Below are 26,426 nucleotides of genomic sequence, written 5' to 3'. Positions count from 1 at the left end.
GGTGTCTAGGAGGAGCTAACATCCGATACCAATAGCAGCGTTATCACCAAAAGTCCTGGAAGAGACAAAGAGCCTTCCCAGGAGTCTATTTTCATTGATTTTGACCTATCGTTTTCCGAAACACCAAACCTGTCTTCAGGACCAGCTATGGATCCATGCCACTAAGTCAGCAGGAGGAACTGATAAGATCAACCATTTGCTTTAGATTAGCAATAAAATCTTCAGAAACCTATCTTAAGGGCTTACACAATGGCTCAAATGACCAACCCTCCACTTTCAAGTGCTGGTTTGTGTCCTGGTTGCTCCACATCCCATCCAACTCCCTGCTTGTGGCCTGGGAAAGCAGTCAAGGACAGCCCAGAGCCTTGGAATTCTGCATCCCCGTGGGAAACCTGCAAGTTCCTCATTCCAGGCTTCAGATTGGCACAGCACCGGCCATTGTGGTCACTTGGGGAGCCAATCAGCGGATGCAAGATCTTCCTGTCTCTCCTCTGTATACCTGACTTTCCAATAAAAATAAACTTCTTTCAAAAGATTGGAAAGAAGCATCCTACAGGAGGAAGCCATTAGCAAAGAAGGCCAGACCAGGATGGACATCGCTAAAATTCAACCCTGTCCTCCGACTGCTCCCTAGACCCATCTAGATGCTACATAGGACACATGGACATGCAGAAACAGCTGCCTCTCCCGCTAACACGAGCTCAAACAATCCTTGGACTCACAACTATGAAGTATCATTCATGCATTCAAGTATAGAAAGGGAACTCTAAGAATGGGATGAAAAGGAAAACACTGAGGAAGTCCAAGAAACTGAAGTTCAGTTGCTGTACACATTTAATCCAACTTCTAACCAGAACAGATTCCATTATAACCACTTAGTCTTGGGGACCTAGAATGCGGCACAGCAAGATAGACCATTGCTTATGACTGCAACATTCCAATGAGTCCCAGCAGCCCTGCTTCTGATCCAGCTGCCTGAAAATGTGCAGAGGATGGCCCCAAAGTCTGTTCCCCTGCAACTCATGTGGGTAATGTGGATGGAGTTCCTGGGCCTCAGCACAGCCCCGCCCTGGCCCTTGCAGCCATGTGCATAGAGAACCTTCCTGTCACTTTGCCTTTCAAATGTTAAAGAAGTAATCCTTAATTCACACCATAATTGGCTTTCTAGATTCAGTCCTTGATGTTTACTTGCTGGATGTCTGCAGTCCCAGCCTTAAGTGTAGTACCGAAGAAAAAGATACCTCTGGACTCCCAACCACCAAAATCATTCCCAATCTTTGGGCCACATGGCAGAAACCTTGCACCTGTCTTAGTTCTTGAAGGCCCCTATTGCCCACAGGCTTAGAAGCCTTACTCGATTTTTTAAAAAGGCTTAATTTTATTGGAAAGGCAGATTTCTACAGTAGAGAGAAAGAGCCTCCATCTGCTGGCTCACTCCCAAAACGTCTGCAACAAATGCAGCTGAGCCAATCTGGAACCAGGAGCTTCTTCCAGGCCTCCCATTTGGGTGCAGGGACCTAAGCTTTGGGCCGTCCTCTGCTGCCCTCCCGGTCACAAGCAGGGAGCTGGATGGGAAGTGGAGTAGCTGGGACACAAACCAGAGCTCACTAGATGCCTGTGCTGCAACAAGGAGGATCAGCCAGCAGAGCCATTGCACTGACTCCTGGAAGCCTTATTGTTACCAATACCAGTGTTCATCAACTCCACTCAAACAGGACTTAGGGGTCCAACAATACACATTTTTTACATGTAAGTCTGACACTCAACTTGTCCAAGGTCACAAACTACCAAGTCCAAGCCAAGACCCCAATATCCAGAGCCACAGTTTTCACAGGGTAGCACTGAGGAAGCCAGGGATGGCCCTACTGCTTGCTACCTGTGTGCTCAGCAGCCTCATACTGGCCATCTTGCCCAGACCACTGCCCAGACCACTCAGCTCCCAGTCCCTACTTGGGACTGACAGATGCAAGGATACAAAACCCCATTTCCTTTGCACGTCAGTAGACTGAGGCCTGGTGTTGTGGCGCACCCCACAGAATCAGGCCAAAGCTAGACTTCTACCATCACATCCTTTCTCCTGAAGATACTGCTCACATGAGACTGCGCTAGCATTAGCTTTGCTTCAAGGGAACCTGAGCAACACTGGGCTTCTCCAAGAGGCATTCCAGCTGCTGTGCTGGCTCAGGTCCCACAGTGAACAAACAGCCTCATGGTTATTGCTACCTGGTTCCCCTCAGGTTAAATCCAATTGCTTGGTCAGGAACAGCCCCCTCCTTCCAGCTTCTATCAACACCTTCCTCTTAGGAAGAACACCAAGTCCCACCTTCCCCATTGGTTATCATGTGACAGCTAGCAAATAACAGGTATAGGCTGGTATCGATGAGTGATTATGCAGCTATAGAACATTCCCTAAATATTCTGGGTCTCCTTGGAGAACAGAAATATCCCCCACATTCCCAGCCTCAATGTCCTCACAACCCTCTAGATGCTCTCAGAAGACAAGCACCTTCTCTCACCTGGAATGAGAAGCAATGTGCAGGGCATCAGATGTGGATAAAGAGGGCGGGAGGGAACTTCACACCAGATCCTGTCTCAGCTCCTCACGTAGTGTAACTAAAAACCATGGGTGTCCCGTCCAGTCAGACCAAGACTCTGAAGGTGAGAATTCAAGTGGTTAACGACCTTAGATCCAAGGAATAACATGGTAATGAGTTTCTAGATTTTTTTTCCTCATATAGTTCCTGTTCTACACTGGAGAATTCAGTAACACAAAACTCCAAGAAACAGACCAACACAAAGAATTTTTTAAAATCCCTCTTTAGACAAAGAACCAGGGCAAAGGAAACAGTCCCTTGTTGATTAGAGACGCAGAGGGAGTGCACGCAGGGAGCGGAGAGTGCTCCCACAGACAGGTTCACTCCCCAGGTGCCTGCAAGAGCTGGAACAGGACCAGGCTCACCTCATTTGTGGGTCAGGAGTCATCACTGCACCCCAGAATGCACATTAGCAGGAAGATGGAATCAATGAGTCAGAACTCAAACCCAGATAGTCTGATATGAAGTAAGCATTACAACTTCCAGGTCATGCAACTTCCCCTTTGCATTGTCTGCAATGTTTCAGATTTCCCTTTAACTAATGACCACTCTGGGATGTATAATAAATGTGTAATAGAGACTCCTCTCCAGACGTGAGGATGCAGTGCGGTGTGCATCTCTACTTCCATGTCAAAGATGGACTCCCCAATGAGAGTGTCCATGGTCACAATGTCAGGATACAACTAAACAGCAGAATGATGGACTTAACAACTGTTTATGAAGAACTATACTATTATAATATAGGGGAAGTCAGTGGAGGGGGGAAGGGATTTAGGAAGGAAGAAATCCCACAGTCTATGGAACTATAGCATAAAATTTTAAAAGTAAGATAATGACCCATCTACTAAACAAAAGGAAGAAAGGAGGAAAGGAGTAAGGAAGGGGGAAATACCTAGGTTCCCTCCTCACAGCTTCCAAGAGAAGCTACAAACCTCAAAGCAGTGAAAACCCACAAGGAATTGACCAGGAAATGGAAGTCTCAGAAAAGAGGAATCAAACAGAAGTTTGGGAACACAGATAACCTAGAATCAATGCAGTGGCTGGACTCAAGCAGAGAAGGGAGAGCAAGAGTGAGCATGAGTGAATCTGAAGACAGTCATAGAAATCACCCAGTCCAAACAGGGATAAGCGAGAGAGACTTGGGAGATCTATACCAAAGGTCTTAGGTTTAGGTCACTGACTCCCAGAGGAAGATAATGGAGCCAAAAAAAAGTCCTCAAATAAACAGCTAAAATCTTTCCAGCACTGGCAGAAGACTTCAAGAACGTGAGCAAGGGTAGGAATTCTAACACAGCAGGCCTAGCAGATAAGGGTTTCGTCTCAAGTGCCAGCTACTCCACTTCAAGTTCAGCTTCCTGTAAGGCATCTTGGCAGACAGCAGGTGATGGTCCACATGCAGAGGGTTCTTGCCTTCAACCTGCCCTGCCGAAGTGTGGCAGGCATTTGAAGAGTGAGCCAGCTGATGAAAGATTTCTGTGATGAAAAAGAACTGGAGTGAACACCCAACAGAGTCAAAAATTCACATCAAGACAATCATCATAGTAATGGCAAAGCAAACCATGAGAGCTGCCAAAAGGGAAATGATGCGCTTCATCTATAGAGCAAAAGCCATTTGAATGACAGGATTTCTCACAAGAAAGCAAGCAGAACAGAAGCAGTGGGGCAGCATTTTTCAAGTGTGGTGAGAAAAGAAGTGTCAATCCAGACTCCTACATCCGGAGAAGTATTCTTCAGGGGTGATATTCTCCGGTGAAGGAAAACTAAGAATATGTCACTGACAAATTGGGGGGGAAAATGGCTCAAGATGTTCTTTAAACAGAAAGATAAAAGAGACCATCTTGGCACATCAGGAAGGAAGAAACAGACCATGAGTAAATACAACAGACTCCGGTCCTCCAAAAAGTTTCCTACGTGGTTGAACTAGAAAGTCCAAACACTGAGTAACAGGGCTCTCGAGGTATGCAGAGCCAACAGCTAAGACAATCATGTTAACCAGGGAAGAGGAAGGATGACACGTTTCTGTACCTCATTAGAACTAGTAAAATGGTAACACTAGGAGACCGTGATGTGTGTACATCTACGTACATGCAAAAAGCTGAAAAGACATTCCACAAACACCTATCAAAATGAAATTCTAGAATTGTGGAAACAACCTCCAGAAGATACTCAGGAGAGGAAAGGGGATGGAGGTAGTGCATCTCTCTAAAGTCCAGGTCATGCAGAGCTAACTACACCCTCTGCAGGGGCTGTCCAGTTCCTCTGCGGCCCTCCAAGTATATAGGGGAGGAACCCAGCAGGACCTGCAAAAAGTGGGCTGGCAGATGTTTGTTTTGTTCTAGGCAGCAGCACACCCAGGGGGCTCCTTGCCACAGCTGGGTCTCTACAGTCCTCCAGCAGGGCAGGTGCTCCCTCCTGGCGGAGGATGGCACATTCTCATTGCAGTCACAGAAGCCCAGCTTTGTGTTCAACCTGAGCTCCTGGGAAAGTGGAAGTGAAAGGACTTAGATGCATGTCTCATGCTGCTTGGGCAGGCGAGCAATCCAAGAACAATTAGGAGCAGTGTCCCAAAAGCTCAACAAGCTGGGTTCAAAATGCAACCAGCCTGCATCAACTACTTGCTGTCAAGGACATCTGCATTCCTCAAAACAGTAAGAACAAAGTCGTGGGAATTGGAAAGAATGAACCTGAATCTCTTTCATGTCATTAGGGACAGAAGCTGGGGATTCCCCCAGGCAGACTAGCCCATTCCCTAGGATGTGCTGGCCTGAGGCACTGGCCCTTCCACTTTGTGCCTCCCGGAAGGATGCTTCTGAAAACGTTGCACCAGACTCTGAACTTCAACGCTGTAATACACAGACTGAATGCATGAACGTGTTTGGGGAGTGTATTTTTACGTTCAGCATCATTATTCCAAATCTACTTTTGGTCAACCTAAAGGCATTTTAATAGACTCACAAATGGTACAGAAAGTGAACACGTTAAAACCTCCATCAGGAGAAAAGTTCAGATTCATTTTCTGCCTCAATACAAGCACCCCCAACTTGATCCACAGTCTTCCCTTCTAACTGCTCATCCTCTTCCAGCTTTTCTCTGGCCTCTCACTTTACCCACTGCAGCCCTATGATGTAAACAGAAAAAAGGCAATCCCTTCTTTTCCCACAGTCAATCCTAAAGCTTTATAAAAATTGTTTTTCCCATAAAAAAGTTGTTTAATGTCTACCTTGCCTTTACCCAACTCTAATAGACTTCTCTACCAAGTCTTGATCTGTACCCTACATTCCTATAAAGTTCATTTGCAGACAATTCCAGGTAGATTTCTGAGTTTTTGACAATATTCCATTTACCAACAGGAACACACCTTTAAGGAAGTGTCCCTTCCAATGATGTCCCCAGGGTACACCTGACACTGGAAGGTTGGAGAAAATCCAAGAATGAGTGGGTAGGGGCATGCTATCATGGCTTCTCACATACTGCTCAATTCACAATGCCTTTAGTTAATTTTCCTCTCTCCCCCCTGAGCTGATCAACAAACATTACATTTCATGCTAATATTCCCAGGCCACTTACTTGCCCTGTAGAACTTGGTTCCAAAATTCTACTGATGGCAGTGAAAACATGCACACATCCCTCCATGGCCATGGTTCTCCAGAGCTGCCCTCAGGCCTGCACTGCTACAGTGGGCTGCTCTCCACTATGCGAGTCCAGAGCGTTCCAACATTCCATCGGCACATGAAGCCAATGGTTTTCTCAAATAGTTCTGGAATCCATTACCATGGAAACCAAAGTAGCAAAAGCTGCTTTATCTAGTAGACAAACCTGGAGGAACTCTAAAAAGATTAAAAGTGCTCTCAAAGTGAAAGTGTAAGAACCATACGTGCTACAGCTCACAGTCCACCATTGTGCAGTACACAGTACCACCACCAAGAGACTCCAGCACCAGGGCTCTGGCTCCACAAGGCCCAAGTCTCCCCAAAAAGACCCAAAGACCCAATGCTCTAGGTAAAAACTGTTGTAGCCATCATGCATGATGCCGAGGCCCTGAAACTCTGATGTCCTAACACATCCCTAAACGGAAAAACAGGAACCAATTCTTTCTCTGCCAAGATCAAGGAGATAGGGGGAGAACATGTACCAATCCTGGATCCAACAGGTACACCCAACATTGCAGATGAGACCTTAATGCAGATGAGAAGCAAATGAAGGACGCTTAATGCAGGGATGTTCACTTTCTCCATTTGGCCTCAGACTTGATACCATGTGTCGAGGAAGTGCTGTCACTGGTTTCATTTCCCTTTGGGAAAGGAGTAGACGCACACCACATGTATTTATTTTGCCGTTTCCTGAAGTCCAAGCAATTTCACAACATCCTCTCATCGTCATCAAAAAAGGATCTGGGCTCCATTAATTTTCCCATGGAAAACTTGGATACATAAATTGCTCTGACCATCTGCAATAATATAACTTCATGTCCACAATCCTCCTCGGAAAACATCTGGAACAGTAGGAAGTTCCCATCAATGCTGCTCAAGGAGCACACGTTTCCCGATGTTTCCCTGGGAGCCCTGCGACTCCTCCAGCAGGAAAGGAACATGGGGTCAAGAGCAGTCAAATCCCATCCTACATCCTGACTACGCCCACCATGGACATTATGGTCAGCCCATTTACCCCACTGGCGACCCCCGCAGTGAGAATATTACACTTACAGACATTCTCTATGCAGGACCTGGTAAGTTAGCCTCATGGTTAAGTCCTCGTCCTGTATCCACTGGGATCCCATCCCACATGGGCACCAGTTCCAATCCCGGGGGCACCATTTCCTATGCAGCTCCTCTGCTTGTGACCTGGGAAAGCAGTTGAGGATGGCCCAAAGCCTTGAGACCCTACACCAACATGGGAGACCTGGAAGAAACTCCTGCCTCCAAATCAGCTCAGCTCTGACCATTGTGGCCACTTGGGGAGTGAATCAACAGATGGAAGAGCTTTCTCTGCCTCTCCTCTGTAAATCTGACTTCACAAAAAAAATCTAAAATGTTTCTGTATTTTGAAAAGGTCTCTACGCTAAGGGATCAGATTTCTGGCTCAAAGGCAGTCTTCAAAAGGTAAGAAAAGTTGTGGATTTGACTTAGCATTGGATTAAACTGGTCAGAGAAAGGAAACCATATTAAAAAGTTTCTGAAACACGGTAAGCAACAGCTGAAAGGGCAAATCTGATACAGTTTGGTAGTTTTCCAAGTAGCCCTATTTCCTGATCTGAGAGGATTTTAGGAAACCAAGTAAGACGAGGCGTGTTATGGGTAGCACAGGGCCTGGCAGGTGGGAGCTGTCACCAGCTTCTGTTCCTGTGTCATTAAGAGCAGGCAGAGCCAGCATGTTTGGCATGGAGAACTCAATCAGGAACAGGGTCTCTCAAACATCTGATTAGAAATGAGGGACAGAGCTATACAGAACTCAAAGGTTTCTGGAAAATATTAAGTTTTGAAATCCATGCATATGTTTTTCATGCACATCTCCATTAGCTTTTTCAAAACTTCTTGTATTCACACAAAAGGGACAAACAAGCTTTGAATTACTACCTATCCAGGGTCCTAGTACTAGATTCATTCTGTATGGAAAGTTATACAACTGAAGATCTCCAAAGTCCCTTTCACTCCAAGATTCCACGATCAAGTATTTGGAGAACTAGGAAAAATAAACACTTCTAAAAATAAACTATTCTACATCCAGCTTCCTGAAACATCCTTAAAGCATCCCAACTCCCAAGCAGCATTGTGTGATCCATTATACTTGAAAACTGAAGCCTCACTACCAAACTCAGTTCCGAGTTGTATAAAGCTAGCTACAAGTTCAAGTTGTGTATGTTTCCTTCATGAGAACTCTCTAAATGGACAAATTTATGGGCAATTCTCATGAAAATAGATTTAACATTTTTTCTAGTATTTATATTTATGTTACTTCAAAACCTAAACCCACACCACTTGACTAGAATCAAATATTAATGCCATTAGTTTAAATATTTTTAAAACTAAGATGTTAGAATATTCATCAGTCTTATACCACTGAAGTATTTTACATGATTTAGTACCTAAAAATATTTATTGCATACTATGCATAATACCGATCAGTAGAGATTGAATTTTAACTGTAATTACTGTGCAAAAATACAAGTTTTCATTTTAGTTCCCTATAATTCATAAGAATACTTAGGGGTAAATGTAAATAGGAATCTTAAATTCCCAGTTCTCCCAGCAAATGCTAACCCACTCGTCCTCCTCCCCCACTTCACACGAAGACCCTTGGCCTAGACCACTCCCAGGACAACCTGGCCTGCTCCACATATAGAGCTGACAGATGGGGCCCTGCAGTGAAGCAGGGAGGCCGCCTCATCTCCTTTTGAGAAGGAAGCTGTGGGAAAAATATTCTCCACTTAATCTATTTTCAGCAAGGTTTTGCCTGTAAATATTAATTTAAACACCAGCCAAATTTCCTAGATGCTTGAGCTGCATAAATACTAATGAAATAAAGGGATTCAAAGTAAGAAATTTCTAGTATCATCTTTCCTTAGGGAAAAGAAATCCAAGGTCTTAAAATTCTATTCCACTGGTTCCAAAGACAAAACATCTCACATGGAATTCCCACTGAAATGGGTGACATTACAAGTGTGGAAATTACATATTTGAGCACTGGAGTATTCAAAAGAAAAAAATCGTGTCAGATTCAATACAGAACTCACTTCCCAGATGCTCAAGAGCCTTCCCAGTTAAGGCATTATCTATTTCCAATTTTACCCTGGTGTGAACTATGGTCACCTGTGAAACGGAGACAGCACAGAGGATGGACCCCAAGTTACTGGGGGCCCAAAAGACACAACCAAGACACCTGAGCCTTACAAGGAAAGCAATGTTCCTTCCTGCAAATATAGTGGCAAAGCATGCAAATTCTCAACCATTAATTGTGTCTTTCATGAGAATAGTGTAAATAGTGAAGATCTGAATACTAAAGCAAGACTTCAATCTCAGGTTATGTGTACTTGCAGATAGCCAAGGACAGGCAAAGGGCCTGGGAGTTGCCTCCTTAAATGTCACAGCGATTCACCCCTCTGCACCGTTTCCTGCTGTCTGGATGCCCCGTGCCTTCTGGCTTACATGTATGTGCACGGACAGCCAGGGACACAGCATTCCAACCGTCCTCGTTTGCAGTCCTACGAAGCTCCTACGCAACCCTCTCATGTTTTGTCTTTCAGAGATAAGCTGCAGGGAAGGAGAGGTCTCCTCTTGCTTCGGTCCCTACAGCTTAGCCCAACCTGGCAACAGATCAAACGTTCATGGGACCTCCACACTTGGCAAAATCTTCCTCCTCTTCTGGCCCCTCAACTTTCCTTCACCTACCCATCCTTTAAGCCCACCCAGTCCCACTTAGATGCAAAAAAAGTACGTATGTCCATCTGAAATTCACACATGTTGAATTTGTAACACAAAATGGTATGAGAAGCTAAGGCCTGTGAGAGGTCCTTCACTCCTGAGGGCAGAGCCCTCGTAAAAGCATCATGCCCTTTTACATAGACAGGTGGGAGCTTTCTGACTCTCACCACTATGCAAGAGAATGAGACAACGGTCATCTGTAGACCAGGAACAGGACCTTCACCAAGGACTGACCCATGTCATGAACTGATCAACCTTCCAGAACCAGGAGAGATCCATGCTTTCCTTTCACTTACCCAGGCGGTGGTATTCTGTTACAGACCTTGGCCCGTACCTCTGTCTTCAGATAGTCTTCTCTAAATGCAAAAACTCCTATGTAATCCTTACTGCATCGCTCTATAGTGACTGTCACTTGTAGGCATTACAATTTCTCCTCTAGATTCTAGGCAACACAAAAGCTTAAGCTCTACTTTTCAGCTTACCTCCATATATATCTACATGTATCATCTTCCACAATGCATACACCTAAGGGATGTTACATAGATAGCTGTTAGTAATTCCATATTGCTTGCTCACCTGTTTTATCATTAGTTGAATAGAGAAATAAAATACTGGCATCATCTAACATATCCTACTTTATATGGTAGGAAAAGCAGACTTATCACCTGCTGATTTTAAAGTATAGCAAGCATTCCTTAACATAACCCCTTTCCAAGGATTCTGTCTCATGCAAGTTCTTCCTAACCAGATCACAGGAATCTACACTGTGAAAATGTCTTTCCTATGAAGTCCTTTCACACTGGAGTAAATTGCCTATGTGCTTGAAACTATGACTTACTAGGGTAAAACTTATGCTGAAAGTATTCAAATTTGTAAAAATGACCTAGTTATCATTCATTTGATAGCAGTGATAGTGTGTCTTCCACCCACTTGGTCACTACCCAAACAATGGCAAGGGCAAGGTCAGGCTGAAGCCAGGAAGCAGGGGCTTCATCCGTGTCTCCCACATGAGTAGGGACCCAAGCACGTGAGCTGTCATCTATTGCACTCCCAAGTGCATCAGCAGGGAGCTGGACTGGGAGTGCAACAGTGTTGACACAAGCTGTCGCCCACATTGGATGCTGGCGCTGTAGGCCACGGCTTCATTGCTGCATCACTCCCTAACTGTTCACCGCAGGTGCACTACAGGTCACAGTATGCCTCAAAGCTTAATGCATTTAGTACCACTGCTTTTCAGGTTGCCCTAAAAAAAAAAAAAACATGATTTCAGGAGCAAGTACTTTCAAATTCTTTCGGGGCTTGCAATTCTGACATTTCAAAGAGTGACAGGAATTACTGCTATACAAGCCGGCCCTTGGAGAGGATGGGGATGAACTTCCTTCAACAGCAGTAATGGTGGCTGTCCAGAGTCCTTCTCCTTGCACCAACCAAGGCAAAGAATGTCAACCCACAGAACATGATTAACAGCTGCCATTCATCCTGGAGGTTTGTCAGCTGCAAACCCTCAACCATGATCCTGAGACAGAACAAGCCAGCACTGCTTTTGTTCATCGTTCTGGTGTTTGTTTTTCCAAAACTGAATCCTAAAAGCCCATGTACTGAAACAGTATTAAAATTTGACAGCTTACCTTTCATCACCCAAGCTTTTCTTGATGTTTATATAAAACTGCCTCCATGCCTAAAGCACGGCTTTGGAAAGGAGAGCCATCTACTCAGTTCAGCTGGTTGGAACAAAAGTGATGAGGTCCCGGTTTGAAGTGCGGCCTTCAACAGAAATCAGAAAGCCCTGCCCTACACCACAGCCTACTTGGACCTGTCATTTTGTCATTGTCAGCCAAGAACTACACCTATCTGCCATTGCTCACAGAACAGGGCAAGTCACAGTACTGATGGCTACAAAGTTGAAGAGGTGAAACCCCAAGTATGACAATGGACACGAACCTCTCCACTAGCATTGTAACATTTAAGGTGCTCTCTGTGCCACAGACTTGCTTAGCCTTATCTTGTTGGTCTTCATTAAAAATCTTACAAAGCCAACTTCTCTACTTCAGGTTTAGTGAGAGTCATGATCTTGCTTATGCAAACAGCTATTAAGCATTACATCAGAATCAGCCCAGGCAGTGACTGTAGGATCTGGCCTGCTCCACCTCATCCCATTAGTTTTATGCCACAGAAAAGAATCAGTATCACCTGGTAAATTACAATAATCAACTTGAATAGACAGCTCATGATGTTAATACAGTTTCAAGCCACAAATGTATATGGAACACATTTGCACAAGTATCATATGGAATTTGTGCTTTAAACAATATAAATGCAAACATTCTCAGCTGTGGCGATAAGTCACTTTAAGAACTTAAATAAACCGAATTGCTCCAAGGTAGATACGGAGATTCAGTGTGCAAGGAGTAACTAACACTAATCAAAGCCAGCATTCACTCTCAACTCACAGGAAGGGAAGCTAGGGGAAGATACTAATGCAAGAATCTGCCACCATTCACATATCCCAGGAGAGTCTCCCGTGGTGCTGGGGGGATACAGAGAAATGGACTCAACTTCTCAGAGTCTAACCAATTAGCATGGGGCTCTATGGCTGCAAGGAAACCAACTCCATGAAAACCAGAGGAGTAGCAGAGTCTTTGGGAGAAGCTATGGGCCAACATTTAGAACACATGCCTGTTAGTTCGCCGGGTCTCTGAAGACAAACAGCAGATTGGCTTCATTCTAGAGAGATCAGGGCAGCTGCAGACACTGCTGTGCTCAGGCCCCTGCAGTCCATGCGTTAGTCAGAACGCTCAGGAATAAGAAAAATCCCAGCTACAGCTGAAAGCATGTCTCTGCTTTTGCTAGAAAATGCACTCCACCAAGTAGATAGATGGGCAAATGGGCCCTTTTCCTATTTGGGGGGAAGCAGCTCTGTTGCAACCCTGTATTGATTAAGAGTTCTGTGGAATGTTATTTGCAATCTCATTGCATAATGGAAACCAGGAGGTAGCTGTCATGGTTCCTGAAGACAAATTGCCGGGAGCAGAGACAAATCATGGCTTCTTCATCTTACTGTTTCTCTATTCCTACTTAATGTGCATCTTACAGGCTGAGTACCTTACATCAGCTTGCCTTCCTGTATCAGGTAGTAAAAATGAGTAACAATGGTCACCTAGGTGACCCTGCTTTAGAAATCATGCCCAAGTGACCATTACACTGGTCATTACTCCCGAGCCATGAAGAACGAACACAACTTCCACAAGAGCACACGATTTAAAACAGATCCATACAGCAGCCACTGTGACCATCCCCATTCCAAACAGAAATCCAACCAGGTAGGAGTCAAAAGGACACAAAGGCTGCTGCCGGACAGAACACTATGAAATCCCATTTTGCTTTGCGGCCTTTGACTTGCTAAGTCAGCCGGCAAGGAATCTGTCCAGAGCAGCGGCTCTCCCCCAGTACGGTCTGCAAAGTAGCAGCAGCAGCATCACCTGGGAACGCTCAAACGCCCTGCTCGGACCCCACCTGCAGCCTTTGGAATCAAACTGCGAAGGTGGGTCGGCAACCTGTGCTTCAACAGGACAGCTAAGTGATATCCATGCACGCTCCAATATGAGAACCACTGGGCCGCAGCCACAAGGCAGCCTTCAGACTGGCACAGACTGGTTCAGAAACCATCCTCCCCAAAGCCCAGGAGGATGCTGGAGGCAGATAAAGCCACCCCAATCTTCAGTTTGGCTGTAGACTTAAAAGTGCTCTAAAAAGCTTATGTTGAAATTTTTAAAATAAATCTTTAGTTACAGGAGTAGCAAGAACACAGGGCTTCCCTTACGGATTTACTGATTAGCATCTACCCTGACTTGTTCCTGAAAGGTCTTCAAGCAACTTCTTGGAAAATATATGGCATCCAGTAACAAGCTGTTGTCTGGGAAAGTCTTCTCGCTGCTTTTAAGACAACTTGCTTATTTTAAACACCCAAAAGACAACATTAATCACTAAGGAAGCTCTTAAGATGCCTTTTGCGTTCACTATAAAATCTTACGCCATGGGAGTCTGAAGCTTAAACTCTGTTCCACCCAGCCCGAGTCAGCATACTGCTGTAACAGTCAACACCTGACCACTCTGCCAATTTCAAATTACTACATGTTCTAAAGAGCCAAGGCCTTGAAGAACTCCTGTCACCTGAGCCAGCCTTACAGCAAGATGTTATTGATAATGCATTAATTTAGCTCTTTGGTTGGCCTAAGAAATGACTGAATCCAAAATTTGGTCTTGAACTACTAGGGTTTGGATAAAGCACTACGTCTGCAATGAGCGTTTTAAAATATCTGACTTCTATAAGTCCAAGGAAGTAGCTGAAGAATTGTCACAGAAATTATGGTCTCTCCCTGTACTTACAAAACAAGTAACCATTAAAAGATAAAGACATATTCTTCATCCTGGACAAACAGCACAATCACCCAGCATCTTCTCTAACACATAAATGTGGGAGTCCGCCCCAGCTTTAGTGGCCTGGGGCAGCGTTGGAGCTGCCTTATTCTTCCAAGGATTGCCTGCTAACAATACTGTGAAGCCACAGCTGAGGACTACCGAGGTAGAGCGAGAATATAACATCCAACCTGGCCCGACCATAGCAGACGCCCGACAGAAGCTAACGAGGAAAAAAGGGATTTTTTTTTTTGGACTCACAAGTTTGGAGATTTCACCTTCCAAGACGGAGTGGGCCCTCTGGTTCAGCCATTTGGCGAGGAATGATCACAGACTGCCCGATGAAGAAGCAAGAAGCAGAGTGGGAGCAGCTTGGCCTTAGGCAGGCTTATATAGCCAACCCTTAGCTCCACCCCTTCCTTGCCGGGACACGCCCCCAATTACCTAAGAACCTCTCACTAGGCTGCCTCCTTAACACCTGAATTTGGTCAAGCCATCACTGCTAGCACCTGCAACTCAAGACCCAGGGGGTTCAAATGTCTGTGTAAGGGATGGAGTCAAATAAGTTAGGTTACCACCTGCAACTCCTGCATCCCATATGGCCTTCAGTTGGAGTCCCATCTCCTCGGCCTCCTATCCATCTTCCTGCTGATGGACCTAGGCATCAAGTGAGAAACTGCTCAAGTGTTTGGGTCCCTGTGCCCATGGTTGGAGACCAGGATGAAGCTCCTACTCGGCCCTGGCTGTTGCGGCCATGTGGGGAGCAAACCACTGGATGGAGGATCTCTATTTCTGCCCCCCCCCACCCCCACAAATCTGCCTTTCAAATAAATAAAATAAATCTCGTTAAAAAAAAGTCTGCATGAATTCAGCCAAGTTATGTTTAAAGCAAAGCAATTAACCAACATAGAAATATCTCCCGGACAGTAAGTCAGGGAGAAAGTCATAGCACATTGATCCATGAAAATGACGTGTACATGTGAAATTTTATTAATAGGCATACATGTTGGGAAGAATTTTCCATTCTATGCTATTTACTTATTCATTGCTTAAACCTTTGAAAATGCTAATGTACTCATGTATTTTCCTTATTTAATTTTTAATTTTAAAAATGTGAACTTGTCCAAAAATGAAGACGCATACAAAAAATAGGCATTCTTAAAATATACGACATTTCCTCCTTTCTCCACTAATTCCTTGTGCTCCTTTCTTCTGAAAGAGCATAAAAATAAAACAAATGAAATTCCATTTCCGTTCTATTTACCCAGCACCGATTATTTTCAATATTTGGCATTAAAATAAGGGAATGAGACAGTCCATTCCTTCCTTTGTTCCTTCAACAAACATTTCTCAGGCCCACAGAGGGTCCATGCTGGGTGCTGAGAATACAGCAGCAAGTGAGACACACATGGATGCTGCCACGGGTGCTTATGAGCAAGTGTGGGATGCAGACAAGCAAACACACCAGTACAAAACAAACCAGAAGAAATGCTCAGAGTTCATGTGACAAAGAAACTTCTGGTCAAACACAGCGATTAAAGACTTGCTGGCGTAGAGGCAAACTTTCACTCTAGAAGGAAAAGGGGAACAGAAGCCTCCACGTTTGTGTCTGATAGAGCTCCTGGCTAGGAGTGATGGGCAGCACCTGTTCTCACCCAGCACCGCTACACTGGCAACCTGAAGGATGAGAGTCTATCATCTCGCACCTGAAGTCAGTGGACTCCTTTCAGAGTTACAGAAGAGCTTTCCACAGTGCCCAAGGAGTGACTGAAGGAGTCTTTCAATTTCCCATTATCTGTTTGTCATCAAATAAGATTTAATGTGAACCATTACCTTCTGTTGGGTTTATTGATTGCACTCATGTGTCTGTCCATCTAACATCCTGAATGTGGCAGATTTACCTTTGCATGGTTTACAGTTTATTAAATCCCATTGGATGTAATAAATAATTCACAAACTGCCTGGCTGAATGGAAGTGGCCGCTACAGCTGGGAGAGTATTGGAAGATGCCATCCCTTGCTAAACAGTAGGGTTGGCTTCCTGGGAAACAGGATGTCTCTCCGTACTTCATTTACTTAACACAAGATATATTTTAGCCATTTGGAACCAGCACACTTCCACATGGGAAGAAAACGTCAAGCCCACCCACAAATGGATGTCTATTGAAAAATCTAATTGGATTGCTTTGCGAAGGATATATTTCAGAACTACCTCCTGTCTTTCAAGAATAAAGAACTAATAAGTCAGGTAGCCTTAAACAAAAGAACAGAGACACTGTTCTCTTCTAAATCAATGCACCTTTGTGGACATTGATGGGAATTACCTCCAGGATCAAGGTGCTATTTTTAACCTAGAATTTCAACCTTTGCTCAAAGTAAGATGTGTGATTCATGTGATGAAGGATATATTTGCTCTAATTTAAAGAAAGACATTTAATCTAAAGAATGACTAGAAAAAAATACTAGCGCTCTTTATAATATAGAAGTAAATGATTTGTGGATTCACAAAAGGCCCCCTCATTCATGTTGAAGTCTTTCCAGACTACATGATCTCTAAAAACTAGCCCTCTCTTCTCCGTAACACAGGAGTCTCTGGATGCCAATGAATGCCTTTACAGAGGACGGACACATCTGCTTTGCTCTTCTACAGTCACACCATCCTAACTGGTGCAACACATCTCTAAAGCTAGGAGCCTGTGGTGGGAGTTCAACAATCTCCCAACCATCTGCTCCGTCCCACGTTAGCCCACAAGACAGGTGGATGGAAACAGGCACCCTGGACCCATTCAGAATGCTCGGGCTTGATCCTGGATCTAGCTCCTCCCTCCAGCTGCCCAGCGGTGCCAATGGTAGGCACCAATGGTATCCTCAGATATCTGGGACCCTCCTGCCATGTGGAAGGACTAGACTCTGCACATCTGGGGAATTAACCAGTTCACGGGAGCTTTCTCCGCCTCTCCAAGAACTTCTCAGTATTTCTTAAATCTTGTGGGAAAATGTAAAAGATAAGTTTATTTCAGTGTGAAAATTTTGAAATTCACGCATAATTATCATAGCACTATAGAGTGGTGCGTGTGTGTGTGTATGTGTGTTTAAGATACAGCAGTGCTTCTAAAATACAGATCGTGAAAGTCTTATTCTGTGGCGCTCAGATGTGTTTCACTTCCAATCACCTGTCGGAGATGAGGCACTCCTTTCATTCAATAGAACTCAGAGGAAGGCAGACGGACACACACGCATCCTGCAGGTGAGAAGGGAGCAACAGGAGCCCCCCACACGCACACACCCCAGGGCTGCGGGAGAATTCAGCAGGACCCCGGGAACCACTGGCTTCTCTTGCTTCTGCTCATGGCCGGCTGGCTCCTGCACTGAATCCAACTCCCCTCTGCTGCTAACGAGGCCAATTGGCTCACTTGCTTCTGAGCTCTGCTAAGAAGAGGAGCCAAGGAAGGACAACAGAACTCCACCTGGGCTGCGTAAAGAAGAGATGCAGTCCCTGCCTGAGCCTCCCCCAGGAATTCCAGATTTGCTGACAAAAACCAATTGCTTCATTCCACCATCAGTGATCCTGTGGAAAATCCTCTTCACTGACACGAGACCTAGCCACTCCTCTGTAGCAGGCTTCGGTTAGGAAGCAGGAAGGAATACGTCCACAAGAGAGGTTGCTACAGAAGGACAAGACTGAAACAGAGAGAGATGGGCATGCCTAAAGGACTCCATCTCCTTTCCCGCTGAGCTCAGGCAGACCCTCCCAGTAAAGACAGACAGGACTTTCCCAAAGCTGTCAGAGCCTACTTGCAATTACAACCCAGATGTTTTCAATAAAATTTTAATCGGGTCCCAGCCACATCCTTAAAAACCCAATCTGGACTCTATGCTTGGTATATGTTTGCAAGGAAAGAATCTTGATTGAATTTGAACTGTAATACTGCATCAAGGTGGAGGAATCCACTGGGGGGAGGGGAGGGGGAAGGGTGGGGGGATTCCCAGAGCCTATGAAACTGTCACATAATGCAAAACAATTAATAAAAAAAAAAAGAAAAAGAAAAAAAAACCCAATCTGAGCAGAACAGTAAATAAGCTCATGAATTGTGGCCTTGATAGCATCCCTTATGCACCAGGTTAATGGTTTATATATTTTCTTTTTTTAAGATTTATTTATTTTTATTGGAAAGGCAGATGTACAGAGAGAGGAGGAAACACAGAGAGGAAGATCTTCTGTCCGATGGTTCACTCCCCAAGTGGCTGCAACAGCTAGAGCTGAGCCAATTCGAAGCCAGGAGCCTCTTTTGTGTCTCCCACATGGGTGCACGGTCCCAAGGCTTTGGGCCATCCTCAACTGCTTTCCCAGGCCACAGGCAAGGAGCTGGATGGGAAGCGGGGTCGCTGGGATTAGAGCTGGCACCCATATGGGATCCCAGCGCGTTCAAGGTGAGGACTTCAACCACTATGCTATCGCACCAAGCCCCCAGTGGTTTATATATTTTCAAAGCAAGGTGCTCTACTTCTTTAAAACCTATTAGCTAAAATTCCCTCTTTGCAAGAACTATGGTTATGCAACAAGGTGGAGGAACCCACCACGGGGGGACGGTGGAGGGAGAATCCCAGATTCTATGTAATTACAACACAATGTAATTAATGAATAAATTTAATTAAAAAAAATAAAACCTCTTAGCGCAGGAATGACTGAAAAGCACTGATTTCTGTGCAGGTTTTAGACTTCCTGGGTCCTGTGCCCAGAGAAGGCCAAGTTCCATAAAACTTGCTTCTTAAACTTTCCTAAATCAGGACATTTAGCTTAGCAGAATTACTATTTTTCGAATGTTACCATATGCCAATTCCCAATGCATTAATTTGCTAATCATTCTTTTGCTAATTAGTCTAATATTTCATGTCAGTTGTGCATGAAGATAAGCAGAAGTCATCCATACATAAAATGGGCCATTTCTATCCCAAGAGTAACTAACCATCATCATGTCATAATTAAAATCACTAGATGAAGACCGCATAGAAATCATCGCCCCAAGTAACACGGCAAAAGATAAGCTGCACTTGTTCCGGGTTCAGCTAGAAGACGGGCTGAGCATTCAACACAACAGAGCTTCCAAATCCAGCGATCTGGTTCAATACCTGTGCTTCCACATCTATGCGAAATGCTTACTCCAGCCAAGAGCAGGCTAGCTATGACAGCTGCCACAACTAGCGCCCCCTCCTGGTTAAAAGAGACCCTACTGCCACAAAAACAGCCTCTTCCAGAGCCGACCTGCCCTCTGCAGAGCTGGCTGGAAGCACTGGACTCTGGCCAAAGAGTCAGTAGCAATTTCCTCACAGGTCATATGGGTTGCTCCAGAATTTCTCAAGAGTGTAGGAGAATAGCTCAATCACAGAGGAAACAACTGAGCAGAGAAAAGCCAGGTCCAATCCACAATAAGAAGGCTTCCCTCTTGTCCGCAAGTGGCCTGGTTTCCTTCAGTTGCCCAAGAAACTAAAAGACACAATTGGGTCCTCACACAAGCCTTCATTTGGTCTTTCCTTCAATACTCCCAACAGCTAACACAGTACTATCAATATCCCCATTCTACAGAGATGCTGTTTCTGTGAGCAAAGGAATATCGAGAAACTTTGGAAACCACCAGGAGACCCCTGGCCTCCTCCACCGCAGTTATCAATTCCCTGCCTACTTTGGGCTGGCTCACAAGTACAGCAAGCACATAAGATTCCTAGGAATTACAATGGGACCAGTGTGTAACAGAAATAGTGTGTAACAGGAGAGTAACAGAAGGGTTTTCTTTCTTTAATAAAGTGGGTATTTGTGAGCCATAGTTGCAAAGTTGGGAGCAAGTGGGGCCACACAAAAATTGGGAAAGTGGCCGACTAGGACACTGCTCCAAGCTAACAGCATGCAGCACAGAATGGGGGCAGCTATGGGGACCCTGGGTCCCAGCCTGTGGGAGGATGCCAGAGAATCCAGCTTCTGCGTTTTTTCTCCAGGCAAGGAGTCAACTATCCAAGGAGAAGGTGCCAGCCGCTGCCTCACTGCCCTCAAAACGCTCCACCTTAGAGATTTCCAGCACCTCGGACAGCACATCTGAACCTTGGACCCTTGCCATTGCCAGGGGATTCTTTGCTCAGTCCTTTCCTGCAGCCCCTGTAACTTGTTTGTGCCTCTTCAATGCGCCACAGACACACAGAACTTCTGCCTGGGCATCCTCCTGTTTGGGAAATCTCCTCAATCTGGAAATAGCTATAAAGCTGCCGCTCTGCTGTCTGCCCGCTAAATGCAGGGAAAACACGCAGGCTCGACGCAGCCCGGCATGGCCTTGCTGGGGCTCCAGAGGGCATCCCAGCAGGAACAGAGGGTCAACCAGCCAGGCCCCAAGAAGCCTCACAGATTTTTGATTCAACTCCCTTCATTTTGTGAGGTTTTCCATCATTTTGTTCATTTTTGTCACTGTAACTGTCACCCATGCAACTTCTCCACATTCTTTCAATATTTTTAAATCTAATGTGCATAGGAATCATTTTTCACAAATATAAAATGAAGCCTCATTAATTCAGGTTAAGTTGGGAAAGTCATGCCCCACTGAGTAAAAAATCAAAGTGAAAAGTATTTTCAGTTTTTTAAAAAAAATACATGACATGTATTACAAAGGGCTACATAATGGGTATGAATAAATAAAATGAGAAAGTTAATGAAAGCGGTGACTTAAGAGAACTTTATCTTTATGGTACCTTATAGTCTTTAGTGTTTTTATACATATTATGCCACATTGCCAATTTTATTCAGCACAGAAATGCATTGTATATGTAACAGATCATCAAACCTAAATCAAAATGTCTTTACTAAAGTTGAACTCTTAACTCAGTAAGAATTGCGTGCAATTACTCAAAGTCTGTACCAGAACACTCTTAATTAATGAGGGTTTGTTCTTGTAATTAGAACAGGCCTGACAACTTCATGGCCTTCCTGTCTCCTGTGGTATCACTCCCATCTGTACCTTCACAATAAAGACCATTTCTTCTCACAGGAATTTGGCAATAGCAAAGCCTCCCACCTTAAAGCAGTGTCACCAAGGAAATTATCTTATGCATGCCTCAGATACCATACAAATGCGAAGGATTCATTATCCTCTATCCTAAAGAATGCTTGCTTTGGCCTTAAATGAGTCTCCAGAAGGGAGCAACAAGCCCCCAACATGTCACAGAATGCATAACTTGGCTCTTTAGAATGAAAGAATCCTGATTAACTCAGGCAAAAACTCATTCTCAGAATCCCTCTTTGAGGAACCTGGTGACACAGGAACCTGGTGACACGGTGAGCCTCTTCACCTTCTTCACTTGCTCTTGACACCTGCAGCTGGAGTCACAACTGTTTACTCTTTCACCAGAAAGATAATGCTTTTACCTACCTTAAAAAGTCTTAAAATGTTAGCGACCATGATGGACACGGAGCTCGCTGCAGCCCCTATCACGCCAGAAATCTTGTCGGGCTTGGTGAAAATGGGCGGATCCCCATTGGCACACTTCACGTCAGACGCGTCCTTCTCTATTAACGCCTGCACGAATGTCAGCGACTGCTCCAAAGCATAGGTGTCCCTGGAGCAGGTGTCCAGGATGCGCACACCCAGAGTGATGTTGGCGAGAAGATCGGGGTCCTTGTTGATCTGGTCGATGGCGTAAAGCATGGCTTCAAGTCTGTGGACCCCCTTTTCCTTCTTCAGTTCCCCGCAAGGCACCCCTCTCTCTCCCTTTGCATGGACGGGGAAGAGACCCCCCAGTATGATGTCCCCGTCCATCCGGATGGAATGGGCATACTCTTGGCTATGGGTCCTTTGCATCATTGTAAGGATCCAGTAGAACTTGGCAGTCAAGAGGAAGAAGCAAGGGCAGGAGGCTGATCGCTTTCCCTCGCATACCATTTTCTCCACAGGTGGTGTTGCACTCCCAGACCCGAAGTTTATTTTCCTCACGGAAGAAGGAGAACCACCTGAGGCTGCACCTTGGGCAGGCTACCATCAGGGCCCATGGGGGAAAGACTCTCAGTGAGTTTCAGAAAGTTTCCTTGATTTGAGCGTCACAGTGAATTTCCATCAGACACCAAAGGTTCAATTTTATTCCCATGTAAAGTCGACTTGCCTGGAATGGTGTAAAACTTGGAACAACATCTGAGGCTCTGGAGTGAGGATGAGGTCATCAACTCATGTCCTTGAAGTCAGCCCTGGAGAGAATGATGCCTGGGGAGCAAAAGGGAGGGAAAAGGGGTTCAGTCCAGCAGGCACAAAGATGTTTAAACCCTGCTTGCAGCAACCTCAGATTTTTAAAATATTATTATTTCCCCCAATTCAGTAAGAAACAAATTCTTTTTGCCTCCCTGTGATTCTGAACACCTGGCCACACAGCATCTGAACGGGGAGATTGATGACGCTTTCAGAGCAAGAAAACAGAAAAGTATCAGAAACCAGACAGGTTCTCCCAAGCCGGAAAGCACTTTTATTTATCATTTTATTTCAATAAATGCTGTTTCCATGAAGGCGGGAATCCGCTGATGGATGGCATCATTTCCTTTCAAATCTGTTCTTACTTTTTACAGATGAGTTTAGCATTTAAATTTTGTCTGCAAAATCACAATGAAAGGTTATTTGCTGTGACCTATTCAACCAACTAGTCATCTGTTAGTGACATGTTTTTTGTGCTTCAGATTTCCAGGTGGGGAAAAAAAAAGTGCTTCTCCAAGTAGGCATAACAGACGAGGGTGGGAGGATACAGGTTCCAAAAAGGTCTTAAATTGTGCAAGTTTTGTGGCTTAGGAAAATTTAGCCTAGAATGTCAGCTATTTCATATAAATTATATTGTTCTCAGGTAGCAAAACAAAGACTAGAAAATGAAACACTCAGAGAGGACAGATATTCCTAGGACCATTGTCAGTTTGAAATTAATTTGCCTGGAGGTGGCAACGGGCTTGCTTCCAGTCTTGAAGTCAACATGCCTTAATCCTAGAATCATGGGGAGCAAATCAGAGTTGAAGATCAATTGAAGAGCTTCTTAATTTTGTCTGACTCTGTGGGGAAAACAGTTTTTTTCATCAAGACTAGAAATAACCCAGAGCAATAAAGTCTACAGGCAAATCTGCAGAAAAAGTTTATTTCAGGGCCTTTGTCCTTTTGGGATTCCATGAGATTCTTTCCAAGGACTTTTGCTGAGATTTAACTGAAAATGAGAGGTGACTTCACATAGGAAACCTGACTCTTGAAATGCACATAGAACTAAGAGAATAAACAGCACTATTGTACTCTGGCAGGATGCTTCCCCTAATGCACTTTTCCAACCTATTTACATATGAGTTTGTACCCTGAAATTTGGACCATTTTCCTCCAGCCTAGTCAACCAACATCTGGCTGTGTTTTCCATTCATTTGTTCAAATTCCAGGTCATAAAATTTTCTTTCCACCTTCATTGTCCCAAAAGAAAGCATGGTGCTTCCCTAGGGGACAACTGAACATATGCCCAAATGACTTCAGAGAAAGCTGCACTTTTCTCACTTTTGGTTCAGAAAAAGGGGTTCATAGTAGCCGTCGACACTGAGTAGCTGAGTGCTCAACACCCAGTGGCCATCCCTGCTGGGAGTTCCCCAATGCCCACAGACAGGTCATGCCAAAGCCTCAAATTCCCTCCACCGGGCTCCCCAACACCTTGGGCTTTGCTGATGGTTTTTTTTTTTTTTTTTTTTTGCCACTATTTAACTGAAAGCCCCTCACACTCAAATTCTCCTCACAGGTCCTTTTCCCCCAGAAAATCTGACCTTGAGCAAACCATAGAAGAAAACCCTCAGAAAGTCAACGTAGGCTTTTCTGGGTGAAACCACATATGTGATGGATCACAAAGAATGACACCGCCCACCTCAGGAACAGAAGTAGGAGGGTGCTTTACAGTGTCACAAGCAAGGCCAATTTGCTTGGTAGTAAAACCTGCCTCCAAGCAGTGCCCACGGCTGTGCTGATCCTTCACATATGCCTTCTGCCAGACCATAAAATAAATGGAAACACAGAGAACCACGGCTTGGAGGGAAAGGCATGGGGCCTGCTGTTCTCCAAAGAGTGGGCATTCTTCATTACACCAAGTTACCTCCCAACTATTCATACTAAAGAATAAATGGTTTTCAGTTATAAACAAAGGGGAAATCTACCCGTTAGCCACAAAGCATCCTTAACCACTCCTGTGGCTTTAACCAAGTTCCACTTGCTGTAGAGTTCTACAAGTCATGCAATTGGGTATTTTTTTTAAATCATGGTGTCTGCAAAACATATTTGGTTCCTCTAGAGCTCTAATGCAGGAAAGGGCAGGAGAAGAATAACAGCAAGGCAAAAAATCATTTTAGCAGAAAGTGTCCTGAAATGGAAGGCAAGGGGTTGATGATGGCTATTCTATACCAGACAGCTCCTTGGAATTTTTGCTTGAGTTCTCTCCTCTGTGACACAGAATCAGTTGCCTGTAACCTCTCTAATGCTTGATTTTCTTATCTGTAAAAGCAGTGACAGTACCTGTGATTTGGCACAGTACCCAGCAGAGGGTAAGTGCTTAGAAACAAGAGCTATCATCCACAGCCTGGTCTAAAATGCACCTTGCACTAAAACAGAACAACTTTTTCCTTATTGGCCCAACTGGTTATGTTTTTACTGCATATTCTCACTTTGAAAATAAAATCAGAGCTACTTATAAAAAATTTAAATATTGTAGTTATTTCAAAAAGTGATACACTGTCATAAAAAATTACAAGTACAGATTCTTAACACCTGGAAAGTCTAGATTCAATTTTAAATTCTAAGGAAAAATGGACAAGAAACTTTGCAGAAAAGCTCCGTAAATTGGGTTTCGCTGCAGAACCTTGCATGGCCTCGCCTTGCTGTTACAGAGTTCTTGTGAGCTTCAATCCAACTCATCCTGGCCTCACCTTGCTGTTACAGAATTCTTGTGAGCTTCAATCCAACTCATCCTGGCCTCGCCTTGCTGTTACAGAGTTCTTGTGAGCTTCAATCCAACTCATCCTGGTTGGAGTCAAAGAGTCTTGACGAGATGATGGCCTTTCTTGTGCCCTAGATACAAATAGCTCTACTGCAGGCTCGATGTTTGATTTAAAGTCAAACAGCTTTTCTCTTAGTCTGACCTTCCGGAGTTTGACAGGAATGCCCTCCTCCTCCTCAGCCCTGTATTAAAGGAGCAACATTCTCCCACCATCCCCTGCCCACCTGTACCTCCCAAGTCAGAGTGCATCAGCCCTGCCTGCACTGTCCCGCAGGCCGGGGCTACAGGGGAGCAGGTCGCACAGAGCAGCATGCTGGCTAGAAGCAGACTGCAGCTCCCTCACTGCTGCTTCCTCGAAGGCCAGGGATAAGCACAGCTCCTCCCGACCACAGCCTTGAATTCTGCTTCTTTTTATTTTCTATGAACCTTCTCTGCAACCATACATATTTTGGCACATATAACTTCTCAAGTACTTAACACAGCATCCCGATGACTCCACACCCAGTCATTTGCTCTCACATCAATGAGAAGCTAGTTCAGACAGGCTCAGCATGTCCCCTAAACCCTGAGCTAGCAAGCAGCAGTGTCTCCCAAATCTTCAGACCCCAGTGCTGTGGGGCCAACCCACGGGTGCACAAGGGAGGGTGAGGGCCCTGGCTCCCCACTGGAACCCTCTAGAAAAGTGCACATCTTCAAGGGTTAGCTTTTTAAGAACAAAATTGTACTTATTAGTAAGAGACAGCCTAGGGTGAGTGCTCACAGAGTTGAAAACAACCCAGGCAACCAGTCCAAACACCTTTGCTGCAGGGTTTCCTGGCCAGCCTGATGCCAGTTGGCGAGGGGGTATCACCAAGACCCCAGATTCTGCTGGGGTCTGCCGCCATGTCTCCCTCAGCAAGAGCAACCAAGAATCCTAATGGTTTTCTCACGAAAAGGGCAAACCAACATTCTGACTCGGCCTGCACTTGGTGCCTTCACCG

At 44.8% G+C, this 26,426-nt stretch overlaps 1 protein-coding gene across 1 annotated transcript in view; it reads right to left on the bottom strand.

Annotated features, from left to right (window-relative positions):
• Window positions 1–22,647, bottom strand: part of GRM8 (glutamate metabotropic receptor 8) — a 570,939-nt gene extending 548,292 nt beyond the window's left edge. The window contains exon 1 of the mRNA XM_036497284.2: window positions 21,837–22,647. Coding sequence (XP_036353177.2) covers window positions 21,837–22,346 — 510 coding nt within the window. The 5' untranslated portion in view covers window positions 22,347–22,647. The remainder of the gene's footprint in view (window positions 1–21,836) is intronic.
• Window positions 22,648–26,426: the final 3,779 nt, after the last annotated feature.

The sequence above is a fragment of the Ochotona princeps genome, chromosome 25, assembly GCF_030435755.1.
Source record: "Ochotona princeps isolate mOchPri1 chromosome 25, mOchPri1.hap1, whole genome shotgun sequence".
In the NCBI taxonomy this organism is placed as follows: Eukaryota; Metazoa; Chordata; class Mammalia; order Lagomorpha; family Ochotonidae; genus Ochotona; species Ochotona princeps.
This window is presented reverse-complemented; position numbering and strand designations above follow the sequence as displayed.